Source organism: Mustela erminea, chromosome 9, assembly GCF_009829155.1.
Source record: "Mustela erminea isolate mMusErm1 chromosome 9, mMusErm1.Pri, whole genome shotgun sequence".
NCBI classification, from domain to species: domain Eukaryota; kingdom Metazoa; phylum Chordata; class Mammalia; order Carnivora; family Mustelidae; genus Mustela; species Mustela erminea.
This window is the reverse complement of record NC_045622.1, coordinates 44,264,716-44,292,466: the sequence shown is the minus strand read 5'-3', so window position 1 is coordinate 44,292,466 and position 27,751 is coordinate 44,264,716. Positions and strand designations below refer to the sequence as shown.

Here is a 27,751-nt window from a genome sequence, read left to right as displayed (position 1 = left end):
GCATAAATAATAATTTTATAAATAGAGAATGATAATTTTGCATCTTTGATTGCCGCTTCCAGTCGGCGACGAGAGAAGAATTAGGCACAAACAAGTCAGCTGCAAAAGACTGGGAGCAGGGGACAACAGTCGAAAAGGACTGCTGCCACGAGCAACTCCACAGTCTCACTTTTATTGGATAGAAAACAATGGCCAACAGAAGGACTGATGAAGGTCAAACGTTAATCCCGTCTTGCAGACAAGCAAGAAGGAGGATAAAGTTTATAGTTAACCAAGCACATTCAAAGGACTCATCTAACTAACAGCGGGCGCTTCTGGGAAGAGAAAGGAGCGATCACGAAAAAGGGAAGCAGGCGGTTTTCATTCCACCCCGAGCTCACCGGGCGTTCCCGGGTGCTCGGCCTCCCTGAAGCAGGCGACGTTCCGCCCTGGGCGGGCCGGGCGTTCCCCGCTGCGGGGCTTCTGTGAAGGGGCGGCATTCCGCCCTGAGCGAGAGCCGGGCATCCCCAGCTGCCCATTTTCATGGTCGTACATCGTCCTTCTCCCCAAAGACCTGTTGTCAGTATATGTATTTCTTAAGGCCATATCTAAATGTGCTTGGCAACTAGTAAAATCCTCCAGGGGTTACAGTTTAAGTAACAAATTGTTCCGAGGGGCAGCAGCATTTGATATTTGACTTAATAGAAGATAGCTGAATTTTTTTTTACATTTTTATTTATTTGACAGAGAGAGAGATGACAAGCAGGCAGACAGGCAGGCAGAGAGAGAGGAGGAAGCAGGCTCCCTGCTGAGCAGAGAGCCCCATGTGGGGCTCCATCCCAGGACCCTGAGATCATGACCCGAGCCGAAGGCAGCGGCTTAACCCACTGAGCCACCCAGGCGCCCCAGATAGCTGGATTTTTATATCTATGTCTTTACCTAATCTGTTATGATGTGTTGTTTGGTTGAAGCATATGAAGAAAATCCTAGGACTTCAAAGACTTTTTGAAAGGGTCCTAGAGATCCTTAGGGGTTTCTGTACTACTCTCAGAAGACTTCCTCTGGAGGACTGTTGCTCTGTGGGCAACACACTAATTGACTCTGAAGCAAAAAATGTGGGCCAAACAAATCATATCAGTGGGTGAACACTGGTTTGTGGATCTTAGTTTTGCAACGTGATGTCTACGTGATTACATGTAAGCTTTTAGCCTAATATTCCCATGCTTTTGTGTTTTTAGCCTCATCTGTCACTGTTCCTCATAGACTTCTTCTCTGAGCAAAACTGTCCATATTCTTCTAACATGTCTTGCCCTTCCCTGCCTTCATGCTTTTGCTTATGCTTTTTCTCCTGACTACAATGTCCTTCCTTTTCTCAGAGTCTCTCCCAATCCTCCTTACCTCTGCGCACCCTTTCTACATCTCACTTCTCTCATCACTGGACTCTGAAGTGTCTTCTGTCTTCTCTGAACATGCCAGACCCTTGAAGATGGCACCATCATTTGGGATTTAGACATTTTTTCTTCATTGTCCTGAGTTGTTATTTATGCAATGTATGTAAAGAACTTAGCATTGTTGACACGTAATAAGATCTCAACAAATGAGAGCTCTCATGTTTTTTCTTTTTCTCCTATTTTTCTACCCAGCTATTGATCTCCCCCTATTTAATGAGCGTGTTAAATCCAGATGAACCCATCATATGTTGAAACTATCATATGAATACACATAACCTACTGAATAGTATAGCTAGCCTATCTTAAATGTGCCATCTAGCCTACATTAGCCTACAGTTGGGCAAAATCATCCAACACAAAGCCTATTTTATAAAGTATTAAATATCTTGTGTGATTTATTGACCACTGAAAGTGAAAAACAGACTGGTTGTCTGGGTACAGAATAGTTGTAAATGCACTGCTTGCTTGCTCCTGTTATTGTGTGGCTGACTGGCAGATGCATCTTGCTGCTCTGCCCAGCATCCCAAGGGAGTACTCTGCCACATATCCCTAGATATGTGAAGATCACACTTCAAAATTCAAAGTACAATTTCTGTTGGATGCATATTGTTTTTGCACTAACATAAAGTCAAAAATTCACAAGTCGAACCATTTTTTAAAAAATATTTTATTTATTTATTTGACAGAGAGAGAGAGAGCGGGAGACGGAACCCAAGCAGGGGGAGTGGGAGAGGGAGAAGCAGGCTTCCCCCTGAGCAGGGAGCCTGATGCAGGGCTCGATGCAGGGCTCGATGCAGGGCTTGACTGGGATCATGACCCGAGCCGAAGGCAGACGCTTAACGACTGAGCCACCCAGGCGCCCCAAGCAGAACCATCATTAAGGGAACTGTCTATACATCTACTGAAAGATTTTTAAGGGCCAAGACTTGCCTCTTTGCATTTTCTAAAGTGACCAGCCAGCTTTGCACATAAGAAGTACACAGCAAAAAAATTTGTTTTCACTACACTGGGCAAGGGACAATAATTTAAGATAAGAAATGTTTCTTTATAAAAATTTTTCCTAGTAAAATAATGAGTTTTAAGAATCAGTTAGGTATAAAACTGCACATTTAAGTTTGGAAGGAAACTTGGGTTTCATTCATTCTACAGAGATCTTATCACCCAAGAGACTTCGGGATAAACAAGCCATATCCCCTCCCAAAATGACAAACGCCACCTTGCTGAACAAGTTAGAGCGCAATGGGAGTGGCGGGAAGATTATGAACCCTGAAAGGTAATGCATTGGTATTTTACCTGTTATATGTTACTAGATGTATTTTTGAGTTCTATCTTGATGCAGGGCATTAAAATGAATGTCCATTCATTCCTTCATCCAGGATTCTTGAGTACATTCTACCTGCTAGGTGATTGAGATAACAGATACAGTCAGGGCTTACCATCCAGTGGGGAACCCAGACATACATAGAATAATTAGTTGATTCAGTAGGATACTTGCTATAACAGAGGTGGAAACAAAATAGCACAGAGGAGGGAACATCTAAATCTCTTTGTGGATTTACAAATACTTCCCTTTTCTTTTTCTTTTTAAAAAATTTTATTTATTTATTTGTTAGAGAGAGAGTGAGAGAGCAAGAGAGAGAGTGAGAGAGCTCACGAGCAGGGGGAGCAGAGGGAGAGGGAGAAGCAGACTCCCCACTGAGCAGGGAGCTCGATGTCGGGCTCGATTCCAGGACCCTGGGATCGTGACCTGAGTTGGAGGGAGATGGTTAATGGACTGAGCCACCCAGGCTTCCGCCCGTTGTTTCCTGTTCTTGGATATTACAATATGACACAGTTTCATATTTAGATAAAATTGGAAAGCAGCTTTGCTAAACATGGTTGGCACTTAATAAATGTTCTTTGAATCAATGGATGTATTACAAATCATCATGGCCATGTCTTCTAACAATTTTACATCAAAAGAGTTCTATATATTTTTTCCTCTTTGAGGAGGACACTTTTTAAGACCTCCAATCAGTCAACTGTATGCAAGTATTTATTGAGCATCTACTATGTACCTTGCACTGTGCTGTCAACTTTGAATTTATTAATGTGTCACAATGTATCAGCTATCATATGTATGATATATGCACTTTACATATGTATGATATATGCACTTTTATATGTAAGGTGTATGCACTTTCGTGGATACTAAGGTCATGTTCAAAACATTAGGCACACTTTTTTTTTTTTTTTAAGATTCTGTTTATTTATTTGACAGAGATCACAAGTAGGCAGCAAGGCAGACAAAGAGAGAGAGAGGGAAGCAGGCTCCCCGCTGAGCAGAGAGACCAATGCAGGGCTCCATCCCAGGACCCTGAGATCATGATCTGAGCTGAAGGCAGACACTTAACCCACTGAGCCACCCAGGCACCCCAGCACACTTGTTTTAAATAATCTCACAGTTACGAAAGAGAATTGAGAATTAAATGTCTTGTTTTTTGGAATTTAGTTCAATCCAACAGACACTGAGCACTACTGCATGCCCAACATTATTCTAGATACTGAAGATACAGAGCCATACAACATATAAAAGACTATATAAACTTGCTTTCATAAAAGAGTCTTTTAGGGAGACTGATGCTGAAGAAGTAATACTCATGACAAAGACAACAGAAGAAAGTACGGAAGCTGCAAAGAGGAGGGAGTAATTAATTGTTAGGGATTATTAATGAAGGCTTCCTATTGGTGTGGGCCAAAAAATGGTTTTTGTGCTGATCATTAAAGTAATATCTGTTTATCACAGAAATTAAAAAAAAATGAGAAGAGCAAAAGATACAAAAAATCAGTCATAACCCCATAAGTAGATGAAACTTTCTGCTAATATTGTGGTATATATTCTTCATTTTAATGCATATACAATATATACATATATTTATACTTGAAACCTGTACACATTTTAAGTACAACTGAGATCATATCATATGAAGCTTTGTTTACCACAGTAAGTAGTAAACATTTCCCCATGGCTTTAAATATCTCAGGATATAAACAAATAATTGCATATCATTTCAGTGATTTAACCTTTTGTTTGACCAGTCTGCTTTTGTATATTCCGATGATATTTAGTTTTTAAAATATTATAAATAATATTGGGATAATATAACTACACAGAAGTCTCTGCCCACATTTGAATATCCTATAGGATAAAAACTTTAACCTAAAATTTTTGAGATAAGAGATGGGCCCATTTTTCATGTCTTTGATACATGTTAGCAATTATTTTCAGGAAGGTTGTATCAAATTATCTTCCCAGGAGCAGGAATATCTGATTATTGTTACTCTCTCACCTTATTCAAATGTCGTCTTGGTGGAGCATCCCTGGGGATTCTGCTTATGGTTTAATACATTCTGTCCCTCCAGCACTGTAAGGCATTTATCACCATCATGTGTACTATTGAATTCATTCATTCATCTTGTTTACCAACTGGCTGTCAGTTCCTATCAGAAGGTCAATTCCATTAGGCCCAGGATTTCTCTTTCTTTCTTTTTTCCTATGTTTTGTTGTTCACTGCACCTCCCATGCCTAATACAGTGCATATAATAAGCACAATTCATTTTATAGAATGAATAAATTTTATCCCAGTTTCACAGAATTGGTAACTGAGGCTTTGCAAGATGACTCAGCCTGCCTAATGGCATCAGCTTATAAGCAAAAAAGCAGGATTCAAACCCAAGTTTATTTGCTATGACACATGGGTTCTTAACCTCTATGCATAGAGATTCTCTGCAAAAAAAAAAAAAGGTATTTTTATTTCTTTTATATTTATACTTGCCTCTAAAATTGTCATTGCTCATGTCAGACTGCTTTAAACATTAATTAGTGTTGCACCGTTTTTATAGTTTGTCATCTCCAGGTTGTTTGAAAAGTGAAATGAAGCCTAAACTTTCTCCAGTCCCCACCTGCCAGGATCATAATAAGGCAGGACAGGTACTGTGTTTTCAAACCAACAAAAAAATTCCAATCAGAATCTTTCTCACTTCTGTTTCTCAATGAGAATTATGAGAATTGCTCTTTTTTTCAATGTATGGATTTAGCTCATGTATTCAGCACCCCAAATTGGACTTTAATAAATCTTTCTACTAGTCAAAATCTACTGGGGTTAACAGAAGTAGGGTTGGGATATCTCTTTCTAATTTTGCGTTGCTATAAATGCTTCTGATCAAATGAGAGTTCAGTATGTCCTCTTGGGTATTTTGGGGGCCCTCTCTACAAATCTCAATTTATTAATTGTCATTAATACATCCTTTTATGAAGTATGTTGCTTGACGTACTCAATCTTTGGAGAGCTTATGAAGGGATTGTGAAGGCAAAAAAGCAAAAGGCAAGAATTAATATGTCTTCAAACCTGGTATTGTAGGAGATGTGTTATGTGTGTTTGCAACGAGCGCAGCGCAATTCCCCATTGTGCTACAGTGAGGAAAGGAAGAGGCGAGAGATAGAAGATGAGCGACTCATTCAGCAGTATCAAATCCTGAAGGATCAAGAGGCTCTCTTAAAACAGCAGGTAGTTCAACGCCTTGATTAAAGAGTGCTTAACATGGGACAGTAGAACATGATTATAAAGTGCCATTTAAATGCTCCATTAGGTGCTTGGATGGCTCAGTTGGTTGGGTGTCTGACTCTTGATTTCTGCTCAGGGCTTGATCTCAGGGTTGTGAGTTCAAGCCCCATACTGGGCTCCAAGCTGGGCATAGGGCCTACTTAAAAAAAAAAAAAATCCCCCCAAACCAACTTAAATATGTCTGTTCTGTAACATATTTGATCATTTACTTACTGCGGGATTAAAACGTAGGTTGTATCAAGTTTTCACTAATAACGAGCAACACTGGGATGAACACCCAAGCAGCTGAATGTTTGCACCTGTTGCTGATTTCTCCCTCTCCCCCACCCCCAAGGATTGAATTTTAAAGGTAGAATTCCTGGATTGATATGGTTTAAATTGTGATTTCTAATAAGACATAATCAAAGCTTTTCCCTTCAAAATCATGGCCTACCTAAGCAAGGAAAGAAAGAATAGCATGTTCACATTTGCACTATCCAGATTCCTGAGGTCTCCAATAATTGACCCTACTACTGCTTCTTGCATTTGTGGTACCAGGTAACTACTTACGAAATCTTCCATTCCCTCTTATGATTCCCATAGAGGTGATGCCTAAAGCTCCAAAACAGGAAATAAAAAAAAAAACCTTCCCCAACCTACTTTTATAGATCTAAGAAGACATCAGAAAGTGCCATTGCCTCCAAAAGGCAAGTTCTATCTTGGTTAGATAATTATAATGTAATAGAATTAAAATTTTAAAGGCTCTATGTCAATATGTGATTTTTTTCTCAAAGATGAGAAGTCTGGCTAATAGAGAACAAAATCAGAAAAATGCTGCCTACAACCTTGGAGTTGCTGAAGCTATAAGAATCCACAAAAATGAGAAACCTGAATTTTATGTGAGTGTTTCCAAAATTTCTGTTGCCAAGACCTGCCCCATCCAGGAGTGTTTGGATCTATTCTCTGTGCTGCAGGCTGTACCATTGTGTAGGTGGCCGAGGTGAAAAGTGGGTTGTGCAAGTTTGTAGCCTTGTTCTGGGTCAGGAGTTGTCCAGCGTCTGTGTCCAGACTCTTCACATCTGCAGTACAGTCTCTGTTCAATACTATGGTACTTGTTAATGATAGTAATTCTCAGCTAAGCCCTGGGACGGGTGGTGGGGGGCAGTGTACTACAGTAATGCCCCAGGAACTGTGGATCTGGGGAGCCAGTATGACCTGGAAGCTTGCTGGAAATGCAGAGTTGAGGAGCCCCATCCCTCCAGAGTGGGACTCTACATTTGAATAAGATCCTCCTGCGATTTGTAGGTGCAAGTTAAGTTTGAACAACCCAGCTCTTCTGTGGAGGTGAGCCACCTACCTCACCACTGATTTCATGTTATCAATAACTGTGCACCTACCTTTATTTTGCTGAATCTTTCTCCCTTCACACCACTGTCTAGGTGGTCTGACACACGGGACACAACTCTAATAAAATGCCTTTTCTTTATTCATCACCAAACATTTATTGGACTCTGTGCTCATGGCTAGGAGGAATACAAAGAGGAATAAGACAAGGTCCCTCCTGGAAGAGGTCTCAGGTTACTGGAGGAGACAGGTTTGAAGTGCTAAGAGTGTGGTATCATAAATGCTATGATATATCTTTGAACAGAGCAGCATGTGAGCAAAGAGTCACGTGACCCAGACCAGAAATGTGCGGGACTTCCTTGTATAAAGGAGTTGGGTAAAGCAGGGGATGGTGGGAGAACCTTCCCGGGAGGGATAGCAGGGAGGGAGGAAGAAGACATGATACTTTTGAGATTCAAGCCTGATTCTTTTCTCTTCTTACATATAAGTTCCAGATTACGATTATTGCTGCCTACTTTGTTAGTAGGCATCCTACTGCCTACTTTGCCGACAAAGATACATCCTCTTTGATGTATCTGCAGACATCTTAAAAAGACCAAAACAGAATTTATTTATTTATTTATGTTTAAAACATTTTAAAATTTAAATTCAATTAACTAACATATAATGTATTATTGATTTCAGAGGTACAGGCTTGTAATTCATCAGACTTATATAATGCCCAGAGCTTATTACATCACATGCCCTCCTTAATGTCCATCATCCAGTTACCCCATCCCTCCACGCTCCTCCCCAAATCAGAACTTTTGATCCCTCTCCTCACCTGTCCTCCTCTTTGCCTCCCCATTACAGTGAGGGGCATCACCTGGCAGACAGTTGCACAAAGCCCAAACCAAGGAGTGATCCCAGATTGCTGCTCCCCTGCCCCCATCCAGCCATCCTCAAGCACAGTTGCCTTTACTGCCCAAATGCATCCCATGTCTTCACCTCCCTTCATCTCCAGGGTTACCAGCGCATCCTAGTACAAGCCGCATTATAAGGCTCAGCTTCTGAAACACTTCCCTGGTTAGGTTTGCTGCTGGCCTTCTTCCCCTTTACAATCTATTCTCCACACTGCAGTCAAGTGATCTTTTGAAACTTAACCCAAACATAACATTCTCCTGTTTAAAACCTCTAACGGTCTCCCGGTGAGTTAAAACAAAATCTAAACTCTTTACCTTGACCTATCAGGTCCCTATGGCCCTGCCTTCCTCTTTGAGCTCTCCTACTTCTTTCCTCTTGCTCACTGTGCTTCAGCCATGTAGACCTTCCTTCTGCTCATTGAACATACCTAACTCATTTTCCTCTAGGGCCTTTGCACTTGCTGTTCTTTCAGTATGGGACACAGGTCACCTGATATTTGCAGTGGAGGTGTTCAGCCAACTTTACTGAAAGGACTTCTCTAATAACTAACTGCTTTAGCCCTGTTTCCACCCACTTGCTATGATAAGGGCTTCCTAGCACTTAATCCCTACCTTAACCGATGATATATTGTTCACTTGTTCCCTATCTCCTATAACGGAAGGCAGGCTCCATGCGCCAGGCTCTCTGTGGATCTCCGTCAGTGTCTAGAATGGCCAGGCCCAGAGCGGGTATTCAGTTCTCCCTCTCCCACATCTGCTCAGTCCTTGCTCATGCTTTTGCTCTCACTCAGAACTCCTTCTTTCCACCTGTGTGTTGTGCGAGCTCAGGATCTCCTCCATGATATCCTGTTTCATTTCTCTCTCATGTATAAGGTTTCATCAGTTCTGCTCAGGTTCGTCCTTGAGCACAGTCCCATTGTTCTGTGGGTTGCCTCAACACTGGCTGGTCAGTATGTCGAGGACTGGGCAAATACTGTAAATTAATAATTGACTTTAGTCTTCTGCATTACTACCTTTATTCTTTGTTGATTTTTGGTATTTTAGAGTAAATGCATTGCTTCTCTTTCATTCCAGAAATCTTTCCTCTTTGATAAACGGCCACTCAGTCCTGAGATTAATGCTCTAAAACAAGAAGAATATTCCCAAAATCTCCTGAAACAAATGGATAACAGACGAGAAAAAGAAATAAAGCAAAGACAAAACAGAGAGTTGATGGAGCGCCTAGAACAAGTACAACTCACAGAGGAGTGAGTCTAACTGACAGGCCCTGAAAAATGGGTTCAGAATTTTCCTGTGAAGCTTATTTCCATGTGGGATTGAATCAGCCTGGGTAGTTTCATTAGCATAGCTCTAACCGACTGTGCAAACCAACCCAGCTAGCAGCCAGCGTGACATTTCTTTAGAAAAAACGAAAAGGCTGTCATTATTATAATGACCATTAGAGTAAGGATTAGCAATCTGTAATTCGCGATAGAGGATCCTTTTGTATTGTGTTGTGATCGCTGATACTGGCAGGTGGAGGAAGGGACTTGTCTTGAAAAAGCAGCACACCCAGCTACTCCGCACTGATCTCAAGGCAAGCTGGCGTTTTGTTGGAAGTAGAGGTGTCTCTACTTTTGGTGTACGTAGGGGTAGGATGAAGTAGTAAGGGTAGGCGTGTGTGGGGGACGTAAGTGGGGTAAAACCAGGCATATGTAAGAAACGCTTCCCCTCTGCTTGTACCCACAGCTCCTTGGTTGACATCATCTCTTTTTCAGCCCAAACTTGGGGGAATATTAGTCCCAATTACAAATGTTCAGGAATGAGAATCTGATTGGTCTTGCCTAGGTTACCTGAAGCCTGGGATAGGGTCATAGTTGCCTAAGGGGGTCCTGTTTCTTTAACTGTGGTCAGGAGAGCAATTAAAGAGGTTACTGTAGTGGGAAAGAGACTCTTAAAGAGTACACTGGTTTTTATGACCAAAGATTTACTTTTCTATAAAATGTATATGTTCCATTATACTCACTTTATGGATCATGTGGGTTCTCTGTGGGTTGCCTGTAACAGAATCATAATTTATGACAGGAAAGATCACTTTTCTTAAAAAGGAATCATATGGTGAATCATTTTATAGAGTGAATAGACACTTCCTGCTTTCCTATCTAGGTTTTTGTTTTAAAGCATGGTGGGTGGAGGGCTACCTGTCTCAGGGGTAGTGAGTTTGGACAGAATGGTCAATCCCCTGCTTACATCTGTCCTGTCTGTCCTGTATTTAACACACTGTCCACTAGCCTTTGGATCTGTTCCTCCTTTCTTCATTAAAATGAAAGCTCTAGGCAGAAATACCACTTTTATATACCAGTCTCTCACTCCTATTGATACTTAGGAAACAGGTTTTAGTGCTGCTAGTCTCTATTACCAGAGACAGTAACACACTGTGCACCCCGCTTCTCTTACTCTTAACTGCCAGACTCGCTGCACAAAGAGCCCAGTATATAAAAGATAAGATGGAAGAAACACAGTGTTACAAGAGAGCTTTGGATGCGCAGGTAAGGGGACAGCAGTTATCTTAAAAATTATGCTGTGCTTCAGTAGCATTCTAAAAATCTGTATAAGAGTTCTCATGTGATTAGCAGCCTTATATGTTACCCATTTTGTGGTTTGGGGGGCCCTCGTTCCTTCCTCTAAGGGGGGGGTGGTATTTTACTGTGCTGCGGTGTTGTGCGTACGGTTTATTGCCTGTAGAATTCTGGTCTGCACGATGTGTGTCCCTGTTTCAGATAAAGAACAAACCCCTGCAACTTCCCATGTTTGAGCCAGACTCTAGTGAGCCCATCTTTGGTAAGGATGAGGGTGAGCTGATGGTGGAAAAGCAAAAGCAAGAACAGAATTACATGAAGCACCAGCTGGAGGCCGCTGCCAGCCACAGGAGGAGAACCATCCTGCAGCAGCTGGTGGAACAGAAGCGGGATTTGCAGATGCTTCGGAGGACACAGAGAGAGTGAGAGAGCCCAGATCTTCCTCCTTCCCCCCCTCCTCTCCTGCTCCCCTTTCCATCTTCCTGTTCTTTCTCTCTCTCTCCCTCCTACAACAGCAAGAAGCAAAAATATTAGTGAACACACTGAGGAGTGACTGTGTGCAAAATATTGCTCTGAGCTTATCAAATCCTTCACCTTGGTTTGTCCTTACAATTCACCCTATGAAGAAAAGTTATTGATTAGAAAACCCAACCAACCAGACCCGATCCTCTCCTCCCTCCTGTTAACGCTCCATGTTTTTCCCTTCCCTTTGCAGTACAGCTTCTTAAAAGAGTTGTCCAGGTCAGCACGATCCATTGGAAATACAATGTGAGCGACAAACGTGCTGCTGTGCTCAACTAGACACCCACCTGAAACTGGGGCTCTTTCTCAGCCTCCAATAAAGCCCCTTCCTTCAAAGAACTGTTGATGTAGTGAGCTGTACTTAGGGCGGGCGAGGTGTGGTGAAGGTGGCAGGGTGGGCAAGGCAGGACTTGATGCCCTATCAGTGAAAATATATGAAAATTCAACCATCAGATACCCAGTTTCTTTTTTTCTTTCCTTTTGATTTGATGAGTCTATACATTCTACTATGCTCACCAGAAGCGTAGCGACCATCTGTCCTGGTAAATTGCTCTTAACGATGTCATTGACCCTATTCCTTATGCTGTGCCTTTTATTGCCTCATTCATTCCATAACTAGAAGCCTATATGTCCCACTCCCCTTCACCCATTTTGCCTGACCCTCCATGCCCCTCCCTTTTGGCAGGCTTCCAGTTTGTTCTCTATTGAGTCTGCTTTTTGTTTGTTTATTCATACTTTTTACAGTCATATGGTATTTGTCTTTCTCAGTCTGACTTGTTATTTCACTTAGCATGAAACCCTTTAGGTCCATCCATGTTGTCACAAATGGCATGAATTCATCCTTTTTAATAGCAGTGTAATATTCCATGGTGTGCATATGTGTGTGTGTGTGTATGGGTGGATAGATAGACAGATAGATAGATACCACATTTTTCCTACCCATTTGTCTATTGATGGATACTTAGGTTGCTTCCATATCTTGGCTACTGTAAACAATGTTGCAGTAAATGTAGGGGTACAGGTATCTTTTTGCATTAGTGTTTTCATTTTCTTTGGGTAAATACCCAAAGGTAGAATTACTAGATCATATGGTAGTTCTATTTTTAATTTTTTGTGGAACCTCCATACTGTTTTCACAGTGCCTGCACAAATTTATATTCCGACCAATACTCCATGAGGGTTCCTTTTTATCCACATCCTTGCCAACACCTATTTCTTGTCATTTTGATTTTAGTTATTCTGATTGGTGTAAAGTGATATCTCATTGTAGTTTTGATTTGCATTTCTCTGATGATGAGTGGTGTTAAACTCTGCCATTTCCAAGCTGTATGACTTGGGCCAAAATACATGTGGGGTCTTTGAGCCCTCTTTTCCTCACACATGAAAATAAGGATAACATATCTGTTGAACCTGCCCTACCTCTCCCTACTGTGAGAAAAACGTGAGAGTATGTATTTGAGAACATTTTTGGAAACTGCAGAGGTCTGAACAAATATGAACTGTGGTGTTGGTTATCTCTCTTGTTGAAGCTCTGGTCACAGACCACCCCCCCCTTTTCTGTATGGGTCAGATCCTTGTCTTCCATTTCTATATCCTTCACGTGGTATCCCAGATTCTCTCACTTATCTCTCTCTCTCTCTTTTTAAGATTTTATTTATTTATTTGACAGAGAGATAGAGCCAGAGAGCATAAGTGAGGGGCTGGGGGTGGGGGGATGGCAGAGAGAGAAGGAGAAGCAGGCAGAGCCCAATGCGGGGCTCGATCCCAGGACTCTGGGATCATGACCTGAGCTGAAGGCAGACACTGAACCAGCTAAGCCACCCAGGAGCCCCCTCACTCAACTCTTTTCCAACTTCCCTGTCTCTTGTTCATCTCAAGATGTCATCTTAAAGCCTCCTGTGGCAAGTAAAGGGTCACTTTCAGAGGAGATAATTTAGTCACTGTGATCTAAACAGGCCTGCTAAAGTATTCTTTTTTTTTCTTAAAGATTTTATTTATTCATTTGACAGATCACAAGTAGGCAGAGAGGCAGGCAGAGAGAGAGGGAAGCGGCTCCCCACCAATCAGAGAGCCCTATCTGAGGCTCGATCCCAGGACCCTGAGATCATGACCTGAGCCGAAGGCACAGGCTTAACCCACTGAGCTACCCAGGTGCCCCTACAGTATTCTTTTTCTTTAAACTTTTCTGCTTTTGTTTATAAAAAATAGAACAATTCATGTTCATTAAAATAAGTCAACTGGTAGAATAAAACAAGGTTAATAGTCTCCCCCAGCCTTCTATATTTTTTCCTACTCTTTACAAATATCTTCACACAATACCCACATATATATTTTCCTTCTACTTTTGTAAATGAAAATTTCCTTTTACTTTTGTAAATGAAAAGACCTATGAGATCGTATACATTACTCTGCAGCCCAACTTTTCTTTAACCTAATAATGCATCATTAATTTATAGTTAGGTCAGTACACAGAAGCAAAATTAATTCATTCTTTATTGGCAGCATAACATCTATAACATGGATTACTATAATTTAATCATAATAAAATTTAATTAATTTTATTATTATAATTTCACTTTTACACTATTGATGAAAATTCACTCGGCTTCCAGCTGGTTTGCTATTACAACAACTTTTTTTTTTTTTAAAGATTTTATTTATTTATTTGACAGAGAGAAATCACAAGTAGATGGAGAGGCAGGCAGAGAGAGAGAGAGAGGGAAGCAGGCTCCCTGCTGAGCAGAGAGCCCGATGCGGGCCTCGATCCCAGGACCCTGAGATCATGACCTGAGCCGAAGGCAGCGGCTTAACCCACTGAGCCACCCAGACGCCCTTACAACAACTTTTGTATTAAACATTTTAAATATATATCTTTATATTGGTTCTTTTGTTTCTGTTGGATAAAATCCTAAAAGGGGAGCTGCTGGATCAACCGTATGGCACATTTTAAATATTACCAGATACCAGCAGTTTGCTTTCTAAAAAGGTAAGGCGAGTTCTCTCCACCAGTCTTGTGAGAATCCTCGTGGTCTCCCCTGTGGCCCAGTTCATTTTCTCACTTGCTTGGCATCTAAATTAAACTGACTTTTAAAATTCTCCCTTTACAAAGAATATAATAGTAGCCGAAAAGCATATGCAAAGATGCTCAACTTCCCTAATCACTAAGGGAAAGAACATCAAAACCACGGTGAGGTAGCTGCTCCTTAACAAATGATCTCTGCACTCTGAAACGTGCACAGGTGAGCCTTCTTTGGCGGCCAGATGCCCTCCTTTGTCCTGTTTGGAATAGACACCATTTAGCATTTAATTAGATTTTTGCCTCTATAAGGCAGGAAGTAGTTCATGTTTCCTTGACTCTTTGCTTATCTGAACCGGAGAGAGAGGGATTCTCCACTCCAGTGAATAAAGGCACCCCAGTAGGATGGCAAGATTGCAAATGTAGCTGTGGTTGTATCACGCAATTTAATAACTTGATTCTGATCACATATCTATCCTGGAGAGCCAAGTCTATGGCAGCTGAATGAAGTAAGCAGTTAGCAAACTGTTCACTCTCCCTTTGCAACTCATTAATGCAGATGTAGGAAAACATCTTTTACTGTTTAAGATGTATATATCCCTGTAACGTAGACGGATAAGATGGCTATCTTTTCTTCCCCCTAGGGCTTTATGAAAAGAAAACATACATTTGCGAACAGTGTCATAAGGTTTCACAAGTGCAAAGATGAAATGTGCTCTCATTTATCTTGTATTATAATACAGTGCTTTGATTCTTTGTGAAATGTCCAAATCAAGAATAATTATAGATTTCTCTTTTTCTTTTTTTTTAAAGATTTTATTTATTAGAGAGAGAGAGTACAAGCAGGGGGAGCAACAGGCAGAGAGGGAAGCAGGCTCCCCACCGAGCAAGCAGCCCAATGCGGGACTCAATACCAGGACCCCTGGGATCGTGACCTGAGCTAAAGGCAGATGCTTAACCGACTGAGCCACCAAGGTGTCCCTTTTTTTTTTTTTTTTTAAAGATTTTTTATTTATTTATTTGTCAGACAGAGAGCGAGTGAGAGCGAGCACAGGCAGACAGAGTGGTAGGCAGAGTCAGAGGGAGAAGCAGGCTCCCTGCGGAGCAAGGAGCCCGATGTGGGACTCGATCCCAGGACGCTGGGATCATGACCTGAGCCGAAGGCAGCTGCTTAACCAACTGAGCCACCCAGGCGTCCCCAAGGTGTCCCTAATTATAGATTTTTTCTTATACCACACGCACCGTGAAACATTTAACACGTACTTCTTTTAGACTATTCAAAAGATTAGAAAGGAAGAAAACTGTCTGTTTATTGGTAGACAAAACCATTAAGATGCTATTATGTTATAAAAGAGAAAGAGAAAGAAAACCAAAACCAAAACTAAACAAATGAAAGAAAACACAGAGAGAAAGATACTATCTCCTACTTGTTAGGATGACTACTATCAAAAACCCAGAAAATAATAGGTGTTGGCGAGGATGTAGAGAAATAGAAACCCTGTGCGCTGTTGGTGGGAATGTAAAATGGTGCAGCCACTCTGGAAAACAGCGTGGCAGTTCGTCAAAAAATTAAAAATAGAATTACCATATGATTCACTAATTCCACTTCTATGTATATATCCAAAAGATTTGAAGCAGGATTTCTTTAAAGTTTTTATTTTATTTTTAAAATTTTCATTCCAATGTAGTTAACACTCAGAGTTATATTAGTTTCAGGTGTACCATGTAGTAATTCATAATTCAATGCCTCTCTGCATTACTCAGTGCTTATCAAGATAATCCCCTTTACCAACTTCACCCATCTCCCATCTTCCCCCGCCACCGTCACCATCTGTTTGTTCTTTATAGCTAAGAGTCTGTTCTTTGTTTTTGTTTTTGGTTTGGATTTTTTTTTTTTTTTTTGGCTTGTCTATTGTTTTTTGCTCCTTTGTTCATTTGTTTTCTTTTTTCTTTTCTTTTTTTTTTAAACATTTATTTATTTATTTGACAGACAGAGATCACAAGTAGGGAGAGAGGCAGACAGAGAGAGATGGGGAAGCAGGCTCCCTGCTGAGCAGAAAGCCCGACTCCATCCCAGGACCCTGAGACCATGACCTGAGCCAAAGGCAGAGGCCCAACCCACTGAGCCACCCACACACCCATTTGTTTTGTTTTCTTAAATTCCACATATGAGTGAAATCATCTGGTATTTGTCTTTCTCTGTCTGGGTTATTTTGTTTAGCATAATACTCTCTAGACCCATCCATGTTGTTGGAAATGGCATGATTTCATTCTTTTTTATGGCTGAATAATATCCATTGTGGGTGTGTGTATATATACACCTATATATACCACATCTTCTTCTTCTTTTTTTTTTTTTAAAGATTTTATTTATTTATTTGACAGACAGAGATCACAAGTAGGCAGAGAGGCAGGCAGAGAGACAGGAAGAAGCAGGCTCCCTGCTGAGCAGAGAGCACGATGCGGGGCTCGATCCCAGGACCCTGGGATCATGACCTGAGCGGAAGGCAGAGGCTTTAACCCACTGAGCCACCCAGGCGCCACCTACACCACATCTTCTTTATCCATTCATCAATAGACACTTGGGGTGTTTTCATAAATGGCTATAGTAATAACATTGCAGTAAATACAGGGATGCATATACCCCTTCAAAGTAGTGTTGTTTTTTACCCCCGTTTGGGTAAATACCCAGTAATGTGATTACTTGGATTGTAAGGTAGTTCTATTTTTAATTTTTTTTCTTTAGCTTTTTTTTTTAAATTTTTTATTTTTTATAAACATATATTTTAATGTTTATCCCCAGGGGTACAGGTCTGTGAATTGCCAGGTTTACATACTTCACAGCACTCACCAAAGCACATACCCTCCCCAATGTCCATAACCCCACCCCCCTTCTCCCACCCGCCCCCCCAGCAACCCTCAGTTTGTTTTGTGAGATTAAGAGTCACTTATGGTTTGTCTCCCTCCCAATCCCATCTTGTTTCATTTATTCTTCTCCTACCCACTTAAGCCCCCATGTTGCATCACCACTTCCTCATATCAGGGAGATCATATGATAGTTGTCTTTCTCTGCTTGACTTATTTCGCTAAGCATGATACACTCTAGTTCCATCCATGTTGTCGCAAATGGCAAGATTTCATTTCTTTTGATGGCTGCATAGTATTCCATTGTGTATATATACCACATCTTCTTTATCCATTCATCTGTTGATGGACATCTAGGTTCTTTCCATGGTTTGGCTATTGTGGACATTGCTTTGAGGAACCTTCATATTGTTTTCCACACTGGCTGCACCAGTTTGCATTCCCACCAATGGTGCCCAAGGGTTCCTTTTTATCCACATCCCCGCCAGCATTTGTTGTTTCCTGTGTTTTTGATTTTAGCCATTCTGACAGGTGTGAGGTGATACCTCATTGTGGTTTTTGATTTGAATTTCCCTGATGATGAGTGATACTGAGCATCTTTTAATGTCTGTTAGCCATCTGTAGATCTTCTTTGGAGAAATGTCTGTTCATATCTTCTGCCCATTTTTTTTACTTGGATTTTTTTTTTTTTAGTGTTGAGTTGTTTAAGTTCTTTATATATATTTTATTTTGATATAGTCCCAATAGTTAGTTTTGCTTTTGTTTCCCTTGCCTCAGGAGATATATCTAGAAATATGTCATAGCCAATGTCAGAGAATTACTGCCTATGCTCTCTTCTAAGATTTTATGGTTTCAGGTCTCACATTTAGGTCTTTAATCCATTTGCAGTTTATTTTTGTGTGTGGTATATGAAGGTGGTCCAGTTTCATTATTCTGCATGTTGTTGTCCAGTTTTCCCAACACCATTTGAAGAGATTTTTTCCCATTGGATATTCTTCCCTGCTATGTTAAAGATTAATTGACCATATAGTTATGGATTTATTGCTGGGCACTCTATTCTGTTTCACTGATCTGTGTGTCTATTCTTGTACTAGTTCCATACTGTTTTGATCACTACAGCTTTGTAATATAACTTAAAGTCTAAAATAGTGACATCTCCAGCTTTGTTTTTCTTTTTCAAGATTGTTTTAGCTATTCAGAATCTTTTGTGGTTTTCATACAAATTTTAGACTTATTTGTTCTGGTTCTGTGAAAAATGTTGGTATTTTGATAGGGATTGCGGCAAATCTGTAGATGGATTTGGGTAGCATGGACATTAAACAATATTTGTTCTTCCAATCCATAAGCATGGAATATCTTTCCATTTGTTTATGTTCAATTTCTTTCATTCTTTTCTTTCTTTTTAAGATATTATTTATTTATTTGAGAGAGAGAGCATGAGCAGGAGGGGGGCAGGGACAAAGGCTCCCCACTAAGCAAGGTCCATTCCAGGACCCTGAAATCATGACCTGAGCTGAAGGCAGACATTTAACCAACTGAGCAACCCAGGAGCCCCTGTGTTCAATTTCTTTAATCAATGTTTTATAGTTTTGGGAGTACAGATCTTCCACCTCCTTCATTGTTTATTCTCAGGTATTTTATTCTTTTTGGTGCAATTGAAAATGGGATTGTTTTCTCTTTCCTTTTTTTAAGTAGGCTCCATGCCCAGTGTGGAGCCCAACATGGAGCTTGAACTCATGACACTGAGATCAAAACCTGAGCTGAGATCAAGAGTGGGACACTTAACTGACTGAGCCACCCAGGTGCCCCAGTGGGATTGTTTTCTTAATTTCTCTTTCTGCTGCTTCATTATTAGTGTATAGAAATGGAACAGATTTCTGTACATTGATTTTGTATCCTGTGACCTTACTGAATTAAATGATCAGTTCAGGTAGTTTGTTTAGGTTTTTTTTTTTTGTTTTTTTTTGGTGGAGTCGAAAGCAGGATCTTGAGATATTTGCACTCCCATGTTCGTAACAGTGTTCAGCAGCCAAGAAATGGAAGCAATATAAATACCTAGTCACAGAGGGATGAATAAACAAGACATGTTATATATATGCAATGGACTGTTACTCAGCTTTCAGAAGGAAGGAAATTACAACACATGCTAAACATGGATGAACAGTGATGGCATCACGCTAAGTAAAATAAGCCAGTCATAATAAGACAAATGTATGATTCCATTTCTGTATGGTATTCAGAGTGGCCAGATTCATGGAAACAAAGTAGAATGGTGGCTGCCAGGGGCTAGGGGGAGGGAGGAATGGGGAGTTGTTTAATAAGTACAGAGTTTCAGTTTTGCAAATGGAAAGAGTACTTTGGTTACTATATTGAGCTATACTATAAGAGCTATATTGGTTGCACAACCGTGTAAATATACTATGTATCTGTACACTTTGAAATGTTTAAGATGGTCAATTTTATGTTATGCGGTTTTACTATTTTTTTTTTTTTTAGATTTTATTTATTTTCTTGAGAAAGAGAAAGTATGAGGGGGCGAGAGGGGAGGTGCAGAGGGACGAGCAGACTCCCTGCTAAGCAGGGACCCTGACTCGGGGCTCCATTCCAGGACCCTGAGATCACGACCTGAGCCCAAGTCAGGCTTTTAATGGACTGAGCCACCTAAGCACCCTTGTGTGGATTTTTACTTTTAAAAAAATACAATGAAAAGGGAAAAAAGTTTATATGGCAGGTACCATTTGGTCATTGAGCTCCCATTGTGTGATAGGCATTGGCACTTTGTGTATATTATCTCATTTAATCTTTGTAATGACCATACAGTAGCTGAACTGTTGAATCGTGCTCATCAGAGGAAAATGTGGCTGCGCTCTCAGGACCCACAAACCGGTGGCTGAGTACTTGACCGATTTTTATCAGAGGGTCCTGACACCTAGTGGCAGTTGCTGCCTATAACACAGAGCCCTGAGAGCGGGCTAACTCAACAGTCATATTTAGTGAAGTCCTTTCTAGACTTTAATGAGAACTGAAGGTAGGAGTTTCAGTTGGGCAAGAAATAGACACACATAAATAATTTGAGCCAGGTTTAAGATGATTCATAACAGCAGGGCTGAGCATCTGGAGACCAGTAATAGAGACATTTAGCACTGGGAATTCTGGGGCATGGTACTTGGAGAGAGACTCTGCAATTACTTCTCTGATATTGTGACCTTCACCAGTCTCTCTCTCTCTCTCTCTTTTTACCTTCTTCACAATGTTAAGTATTTTTTTAAAATTTTATTTTCCTTTACCTGGTCACTTCTGTTTCTGTTCCCTTCTCTAGCCATTCATTCATTTGAATTCCTCTCTATTCTGCCTTGTAACATGCCTGTGGCAACTTGTGGGCTGATTACTGACAGCTGAGAGACTGGAATAAAAGGAAAGAAACCTAAAGTATAGGAAATCCATTTGAGATGATTCTTCAGTTTAGTTAAATTAGCCTCAAAGGAAATGAATGGCTTTAAAAGGCTGCATTTGTTAACTTGAAAAAGATTTCAGTTCTGCTAATTTAAACCAGGATTGAAGATGAAAGCTCCTAGACCCATAAACTATTTGAGAGCTATAATGTTTTTAGTATTTTTCCTCGTTCTGTGTTCATGCCTTTCAGTGTATTTCAAAGAGTAGTGAACAAAACCAGAATGTTTCTGTTTAATCTACCATAAAGGGAATGGGGCTCCCAAGGTTGGTGCCTGCCCTTCCCTATATTGTAAATAGAAGCAGACCATGCTGTTCTCTGCAGGCGCCTGGCAGACCGAAATGCTGAGCTGGAGCGGGTGAACAGAATCAACCAGAGCTTGCAGGAGGACTGGGAAAGCAGTGCTGCAATGAAGAGGCAGCGGGACCTGGAGGAGAAAGCTTTCGAGAGGTGATTTCTGATTGGAACCTCAAGGGCCCTGTTTGCGGAAAAACCCCCTCTGCTCCTCGTTGACTTTCCTGAGACGCTGGGATGGCAGACAGGTTTCCAGGGCCAACTTCAGTTGATTAGTTGTGGCTGCCTAGCACACCTGGTGGACAAGAGAATCCTGGTTTCGGTGGGAGCTGCTGCTCTGGTGTATTAGAAATGCCTGTTATGGAGATGGGCTTGGAGAATGCGTGATGTATGTTACACGCTTCCCATCTCGCCCCGATCTTAGCCTCCATGTAGGCTGATTTTATTGTCATTTTGCGGACGGTAAGGAGGCATGGGGGAGGAGAGCAGGAATTCTCCTTGGAAATAACTAGTTAGAAATAGGGAGACAGACTCCCTCTGAACACATCAAAGGCTGACAGAACAGTCATTTAAGAGCAGAGTCAGGGGGTTGTTCGTAAGACTGGCAACTGGGAAACCGAGATGCCCACGATGGAACCAACCAAGAACATCTTCTTGCCACGTTTCAGACTCGTGCCGCCTCTCCCCAGCTATCCACGAACCATCTAGAGTTAGGGAGTTTCGTCATGGCTTTGAGAATTAACACTAACTTTGAAAGGCAGCTGATCTTTTTGTCTTACTTTTTTTCATTTGTAAAATGAGGAAAGCAAACACCGGCCTGACTTAAGCTAACAGAGGAGTTTTTGTGATCAAATAAAGGGAGGTTTGGAAGCAGGAGATGCCCAGCTGGCTTGAGCTGCAGGGAGCAGTGTGAGGGGCGGGAGGGACTGCAGGGGGGCCATCCCAGGTGGGTGGTAAGCCCCTGGAGGGTGGGGAGTGGGTGTGACTCCTCTTCTGCCTCTCTTCTTCCCCAGTGCCCCCCATCACCACCTTCCCCACCCTGGCACAGACTCAGGGGGCACCTAATGATGGCTGCTCGTCCTCCCTTCTCCTCAGGGCGTCAGACAAGCTCTTCCTCTTGGACCAGTGTGAGAAGTACCGGCGCTGCAAACAGTGCCAGAGGCGCACCTCCAACGTGGGTGAGAGCAACCTGTGGCCCCTCAACAAGCACCTGCATGGCTCCCGGTTGTTCATATAATATCTGAAGTTTGGATCCGTGCTTTCCTGGGGACAATTTTTCTTTTTTCAGTATTTAGGTATGATGGTGAAACTACCTATTTTTACTTTAGAGGGAAAAGTTATTGTGCTGTTTTGGTGCTTTCAGGAAAAGATTGCTTTTTCACCCCTTAATGAAGTCACATAGGCAGGGTCTCCCCCTGGCTTCCTCCTGCCCCTACAGAACCCTGCTGCCACTGGGGGCCGGAAATGGGGGACCCAGCCTCCTCCTGGCTCCCGAGGTGCTGCTGACCCAGCCCAGCTACTCATTGACGTTGTGTAAGAAACTTGGTCTTTTCTTCATCTGTAATGAATAGTGTCCTAATAAACATTTTCTATGGACCTGCCTGTGCCTCCTGGTGAATTTTGCCATCCCTTCCCAGAGAACTGTATATGTTAACATTCCAGAGGTAGATCATTCCAGAGGGAAATCAGGTTATTGCCACAAGTGGTCAGAGCAATGCTTTCTGAGTTTTCTAGTTGAAGACACACCCAGGATTTTGTTGGCACCTCGGGGGAATCTCATTGGTGCCCCTTTTTAATTTAATTTAATTTTATTTATTTGAGAGAGAGAGGGAGAGAACATGAGTGGGGGTGAGGGGGGGTAGGCTAGGGGGCAGAGGGAGAAACAGGCTCCCCGCTGAGCAGGGAGCCTGATGACCACGTGAGGCTGGATCCTACCTGAGCCAAAGCAGACTTAACCGACTGAGCCCCCCAGGTGTCCCCAGCTTGGTGCCCTTCTGGCCAACCATTCTGGTATAGGTTTACTGTTGGGCTGAGTGTGTACTGTGAGGGGAGTCTGGCTGGACCACCAGGCACCGCTGCCTTCTCTCCTTGCTTCACCGGCATTCATGCTTTAACTGCGCTGTGAAAGAGGAATGTGTTTCTGCTAAAGGACTGATTTTCAGTCAAGGTACGGGGGTGTTCTAAACCCAAAACCTCACTCCTTTATCTTCATCTTTTCTCTTTGCTCCACCTGTCCTGTCTTTCCACCTCTGGTAAACCAATGAACAAGGCAGAGTGAAGTCTAGGTTTCTGAAATACAAAAGCTAGGAATGCGGTCCCTTAGACTACTTGCTTTCTGTCTGCCACATCTTTCTTAGGAAATGGGGAAAAGTATATGTGGGTGAGACATCCAAAACATTGTTTCTCTCACAGATACAAAATAAGAATATTTGGAGCCCTGAATAGTTAAGGGGAAGGTATTTAGTCGAAGTGATATTAAGCAAATTTTGTTCCTAATGTTGTCTTTTTCTATGGAAACCAATATGCTTCGTGGGGACCGAGATTGTCTGGAGACTCTCCTCACAAGCTTCCTACAGTGCCACTTGCATTTTCTCAGAAGATCACTGTGTGGAGGACCAGTCATCACCAACCAGTATTTACAACCATAGCCTTTCCCCAGTACTGCTTGACTCACCTAGAGTCCCTACCTGCTACACCCTGGGACGACTACTCGGTCTCAAATATTTAACAAATTTGTATTAAGATATTTAAGAATATACATACTGCTTTGTTAAATAAAAAAAGACTTTAGGCAATTTCTGATAAGTTTAGGTGAAAAGATTTAACCTCATAGGCAATTTACACTGTAGGAACTAAACTTGTAATTTGTAGCGGGTACTGCCTTAGCGTGTGCCAAGCACCCAGCTAATTTTTGGTGACCTGGAGACTAAGACACTTCCGTCCCCGCCTGCCTTCAGAGCACTGACTGTGCAATGCAGAGGCGGGACGTGTAAGGAGGGAAGTACTAAGAGTGCTGTGAGTTGGTTGTTATGGAAGAGCAAGTGGCGCTCTTGGAGTCAGTTGAGCCGTGGCATGGAGACTGAAAGCTCTTGGAGGAGATGAGGCCTAAAATGAATCTGTAAGGATAAATAGGATACAGCTGGGTGAGGAACGACAAGGGGTCATGGCAAGAGATGACAAGACCCTGTGTTCCTGTCTATCAAGGCTATGATGGAGACGCAGTTATATGAGTTCAGTTACAAAACCAAATTTTTTTTTTTATCAGCCACTTTAAGAATCAACTTGTATTATGTCCCGTCATTAACACAAGTGATTTCATATAATAAAGAAAAGATGGTCTTTTTTTAAGAAAAAGTCTTCATAATTTGGTATCTTCTTTATGGATACCGACTGCTAGTCTTGTATATTAGTCCAACCATGTTATTAGGCAGGACTCGATCAGAATGTCTTTTCCTACATCAATTTGAATTATTATCATCAATATATGCCATTCCCAGGATTATGGCACTGCCAGACGAGATTAATATACCAAAACTTGTGGACTCTTTTGGGTATCTCATGAAAAATATGGACCCATTCCTAAAAATATGTCCATTTTCACCTACAACATTTTGCATGCAATCAGAGGTTTCCTAGACCACCTGGACACAAGACCTCTTGCTCTGGATTTTCCTTCAATAGCATTACAAGCTCAAGTTATTAAAAACGAGTTAAGTGAAGATTTTGTTTATTGAAAATGCCCTTTTAGCTTTAGAGAATTATGTCCATTTTTGTCTTTTTGACTTTTCATAAGAACAGTGAGATGAGAGTTGGAACAGCCATTTGAAAACACATACTCCAGTATTTTTCAAACCCTCTAAGACTCAGTAAAAGAAATATATTTCATATTGCAACATAGAACCTGTGCTCACACCTATGACTGAGACCAAAGTTTTATAGAGCTGTGCTTACCCGTCCATCTGCAACGCATTCTGGTAATTTCTATTTTATTTCATTAAAAATTCTGATTAGACCAAACAAAACTGATTTAAAAGTCCACTAATGTAAATAGATTGCATTCAGTCTAGTAAACACACTTTTAATATAATTCTTCCTTCCACTGTGCTCTTACAGTAATGTGTAGGTTATTGGAATTCATTAGTGGTTAAGATGGTATTATAAAGACATTCAGCCAGGAGACTGAGGAATGTTTGGGCCTTATCTTGGCATAATCTGACCTCCTCCTCCTGAGGTACCCCAAGAAAAGCAGGTAACTATTTGCCAGCCCTCCCCAAAAAAGCTTAGTCCTAAAGCTTCCAGTGCATTTGAGGACCAGAGAGAAAGGAGCCAGAGATAGAACGATTCAAAACCTATTCCAATGCCAAGATTGCAGGCTAGGGGAGGTCTTAGAAATTTAAGAAAGAAGAAATGCTAACTAGTCACAGACTGTCTTAATTCACTAGTCTGTGGGTAGAAGAGGAAGAAGTGGACTATGCACAGGCCATCTTGAACAGCCGTGTGGTTTGGGCTGTCTACTAAGGTGCCCAGTTCCCAGTTTTCTGTTGTTGCTGTGACAGATTACTACAAACCTAGTGGCTTGAAACAACATAAATTTATTCTCTTACAGTTGTAGAGGTCAGAAATCTGCAATCACTTTCATGGGGCTAGAGTCAAAGCGTTGGCAGGGTTCCTCTAAAGGTTTGGAGATGAGAACCCTTTTCCTTGCCTTTTCTAGCTTCTAGAGCCCTTCTTTACCTACTTGACTCCTGGCTCTTCCTCCATCCACAAAGCTAGCAGTGGAGCATCTCCCAATCTCTCTCTGCTTCTGTTGTTACATGGCCTTCACTTCTCCTCCAGCCAAATCTCCGCCTGCCTGCCTCTCAGCAATAGTTTTGACTACCTTTAGGGCTCACCTGATTCTACAGGATAACTTGCCCACCTCAAGATCCTTAATCACATTTGTGAAATACTATTTGTCATGTTGCAGGGGTCAGGATATGGGTGTTTAGGGGAACCAGTATTCGGCCTACCACAGGGTGGATGGGTTCTAAAATTCAGCCCCAGCTCCACTGCACACATCATTCCCTGCATCAGAAGGTAGGTGGTAAGACACTTGCAGCTGCTGTTGTTTTCCCTTGAGTCTAGGCTCCATAGCTACATCTGAGGGCTTTCTTAGGGGTTTGGTTGGATTATGGAGGATTATGTTGGGGAGAAGGAAGGACATTCCACAATTCACGTGTTAAAGGCTTATTATGGTTTATGATGTTCTAGTCATATTTTGTAATGTTCTTTTGGTTTTTGTATAGTCTTAAGGAGGTTTTGATATCAGGGTAGTAAGACCTCACAAAATGAGTTGAGAAATGTTTCCTTTTCTTCTATCTTTTGAAAGACACTGTATATAATTGGTATTATTTCCCTCTTACATATTTGGTAGAACTGAGTAATGAAAATTACTTCTGGTCTTCTTTGCTGGAAGGGTTTAAGTGATGAATTCAATTTTGGTAGGTTGCATTAAGGGCTCTCAGCTATTCCTGAATTTAAGGGCATAGGGTTGTTAGTAGTGTTCCCTTAAAATTTTTTTAAAAATCCTATTCATTTATTTGATAGAGAGACAGAGAGCATGAACCGGGGGAAAGGCAGAAGCGGACTCTTCACTGAGCAGGGAGCCCAACATGGGACTCCATCCCAGGACCCTGGGATCATAACCTGAGCCAAAGGCAGATACTTAACAGACTGAGCCACCCAGGTGTCCTAAAGCTTTTTTTTTTTTTTTTAAAGATTTTATTTATTTCAGACAGAGAGCAAGTGAGAGAGAGAGAGAGAGAGAGCTCGCACATGAATTGGGGGGAGGGGCAGAGGGAGAATCAGACTCCCCACTGAACAGGGAGCCCAATGCGGAACTCAATCCCAGGACCCTGAGAATCATGACCTGAGGTAAAGGCAGATGCTTTACCGACTGAGCCACCCAGATGCCCTTCCCTTATTATTATTATTTTTTAAAGATTTTATTTATTTAAGAGAGAGAGAGAGACAGAGAGGGAACACAAGTAGGGGGAGTGGAAAGGGAGAAGCAGACTTCTCGCAAAGCCAGGAGCCCAACATGGGGCTTGATCCCAGGACCCTGGAAGCATGACCTGAGGGGAAGGCAGACACTCAACAAGAGGAGCCACCCAGGCACCTCTTCCTTATTCTTTTGAAGTCGTGGCATCTATAGGGAAATCTCTTCTTTGGTTCTCAATGTAAGTAATTTTTGTCTTTTTCTCTTGGTCATTCTAACTAGTAGTTTTAAGAACTATATTGGTCTTTCAAAGAACCAGCTTTTTTTTTTTTTAAAGATTTTATTTATTTGACAGAGAGAGCACAAGTAGGCATAGAGGCAGGCAGAGAGAGAGAGAGAGAGAGAGAAGCAGGCTCCCCACTGAGCAGAGAGCCCGATGTGGGACTCGATCCCAGGACCCTGAGATCATGACCTGAGCCGAGGGCAGCGGCTTAACCCACTGAGCCACCCAAGCACCCTCAAAGAACCAGCTTTTGGTTCCATTAATTTTTCCCTATTCTTTTCTTCTTAATGTGATTAATTTCTACTCTTTATTATTTTCTATCTTTTGCTTGCCTTGAGTTTGTATCTGTGTCCCAATTTTCATCTCTTATGAGGACATCAGTTCTACTGTTAGGGCCTGCTCTACTGCCCTCATTTTAACTTAATTTAACTTGATTTCTATTATTATTTTAAAAAATATTTTTATTTATTTGACAGAGAGAGAGAAAATAAGCAGAAGGAGAGGTAGGCAGAGGCAGAGAGAGAGG

The 27,751-nt window shown here is 41.6% G+C and overlaps 1 protein-coding gene across 2 annotated transcripts in view; it reads left to right on the top strand.

The window, feature by feature from the left end:
- The window catches only part of CCDC81 (coiled-coil domain containing 81), a 44,542-nt gene extending 21,959 nt beyond the window's left edge, over positions 1–22,583 (top strand). The window contains exons 8-16 of one of the 2 annotated variants that reach the window (XM_032359196.1): positions 2,580–2,703; positions 5,313–5,400; positions 5,831–5,977; positions 6,808–6,912; positions 9,334–9,506; positions 10,709–10,787; positions 11,019–11,239; positions 20,996–21,121; positions 22,061–22,583. In XM_032359196.1, coding sequence (XP_032215087.1) covers positions 2,580–2,703; positions 5,313–5,400; positions 5,831–5,977; positions 6,808–6,912; positions 9,334–9,506; positions 10,709–10,787; positions 11,019–11,239; positions 20,996–21,121; positions 22,061–22,202 — 1,205 coding nt within the window. In that variant the 3' untranslated portion in view covers positions 22,203–22,583. Of the gene's footprint in view, positions 1–2,579; positions 2,704–5,312; positions 5,401–5,830; positions 5,978–6,807; positions 6,913–9,333; positions 9,507–10,708; positions 10,788–11,018; positions 11,240–11,532; positions 11,816–20,995; positions 21,122–22,060 lie in introns of those variants that run through there. The other variant, XM_032359197.1, reaches the window with a different exon arrangement.
- The last annotated feature ends 5,168 nt before the right edge of the window (positions 22,584–27,751 follow it).